This window comes from Fulmarus glacialis, unplaced genomic scaffold (genome assembly GCF_000690835.1).
Source record: "Fulmarus glacialis isolate BGI_N327 unplaced genomic scaffold, ASM69083v1 Scaffold17348, whole genome shotgun sequence".
Lineage (NCBI taxonomy): Eukaryota > Metazoa > Chordata > Aves > Procellariiformes > Procellariidae > Fulmarus > Fulmarus glacialis.
In genome coordinates, this window is record NW_009227743.1 from 1 (window position 1) to 1,280 (window position 1,280).

General features: G+C 40.2%; 1 protein-coding gene across 1 annotated transcript; it reads right to left on the reverse strand.

Moving 5' to 3' along the window:
- Positions 1–177: 177 nt before the first annotated feature.
- Positions 178–1,080, reverse strand: LOC104070197 (olfactory receptor 10A7-like). Its single transcript, XM_009583262.1, has one exon. It carries the CDS (start codon positions 1,078–1,080, stop codon positions 178–180), a length of 903 nt encoding a protein of 300 aa, XP_009581557.1.
- Positions 1,081–1,280: the final 200 nt, after the last annotated feature.

A 1,280-nucleotide genomic window follows, 5' to 3' on the forward strand; every position in this document is an offset into this window, starting at 1 on the left:
ATCACCCTAAGAAACACTCCTGAAACAGGTCATATGATATTTTCCTTGGAACAGCTGGGGTTTTTTTCTTTGCTGAATAGAATGGATACAAAGACTTTACAGGAACATTCTGTGTGTCTACATTTGATATCTGAATTTATCCCATGAATCCCCTTCTCTGTGTTTTCAGTAAGAAATTTACCTTTTCCTCACCTTCCTTATCATTGTTCTTAAGATCCTTTTCACATCCTTATTTCTCAAGCTGTAAATAATGGGATTCAACATGGGAGTTATGGTTGTGTAAACTAAAGCCAGCACTTTTTTAGTATCTTGTGGATAGCTGAACTTGGGTCTTAGGTAAATCAGGCTGCCACTCCCGTAGTACAGCATCACTACTAGGAGATGGGAAGAACAGGTGCAGAAGGTCTTGTATCTTCCCTTTGCAGAGGGCATGGTCAAAATCCTGGAGATGATGAAGATGTAGGACAGAAGGATGAGAGAAAATGGGGTGAAAATGACCAATACTGTGGTTGTTGTGGCCTGAATTTCATACAGAGATGTTTCAGTGCACAAAAGTATAATAAGTGGTGAGATATCACAGAAGAAATAGTTAATCTTGTTAGGCCCACAAAATGGCAATGTGAACACCCAAGCAGTTTGCACCACTGACACAACATTACCAGTGAGGAAAGACAGCAGGACTAGGGAAAAACAAACCCTTCTGTTCATCATAATTGTGTATCTCAGGGGGTTGCAAATGGCCACGTAACGGTCATAGGCCATGGCAACAAGAAGATAGCACTCAGCAGCTGCTAGAAAAATCAGGAAGTACAGCTGGGCAGCACAGCCTATGTAAGAAATGCTCTTGTCCTGTGACAGAAAATTCACTAACATCTTGGGAACAATAACTGAAGTAGTACAAATATCCACGAAGGAGAGGACCCTAAGAAAAAAGTACATGGGTGTATAAAAGGATGGGTAAACTGTGACAATGATGATAAGGCTGTTCCCAATGATAGTGATAGTGTAAATCAGGAGAAACATGAAGAAAAACAAGATCTGCAGCTCAGTATGTCTGAAGAGGCCCAGGAGAATGAACATGGTCACTGTGGTGCAGTTGCTTCTACCAACTTTTTCTGTATGGTTCATCTGGAAAGACTTCAAAAGGAACCAAACTGTGATCGCTCCAAGAAACAAAGTCATAAACTTTATAGAATTTTTCACATTGTCTACTTTAGTAGTGTACCTAGTACTTCAAGCTCCATAAAGTACAGCAAATTCAGAAGGCTAAACCTATGAGA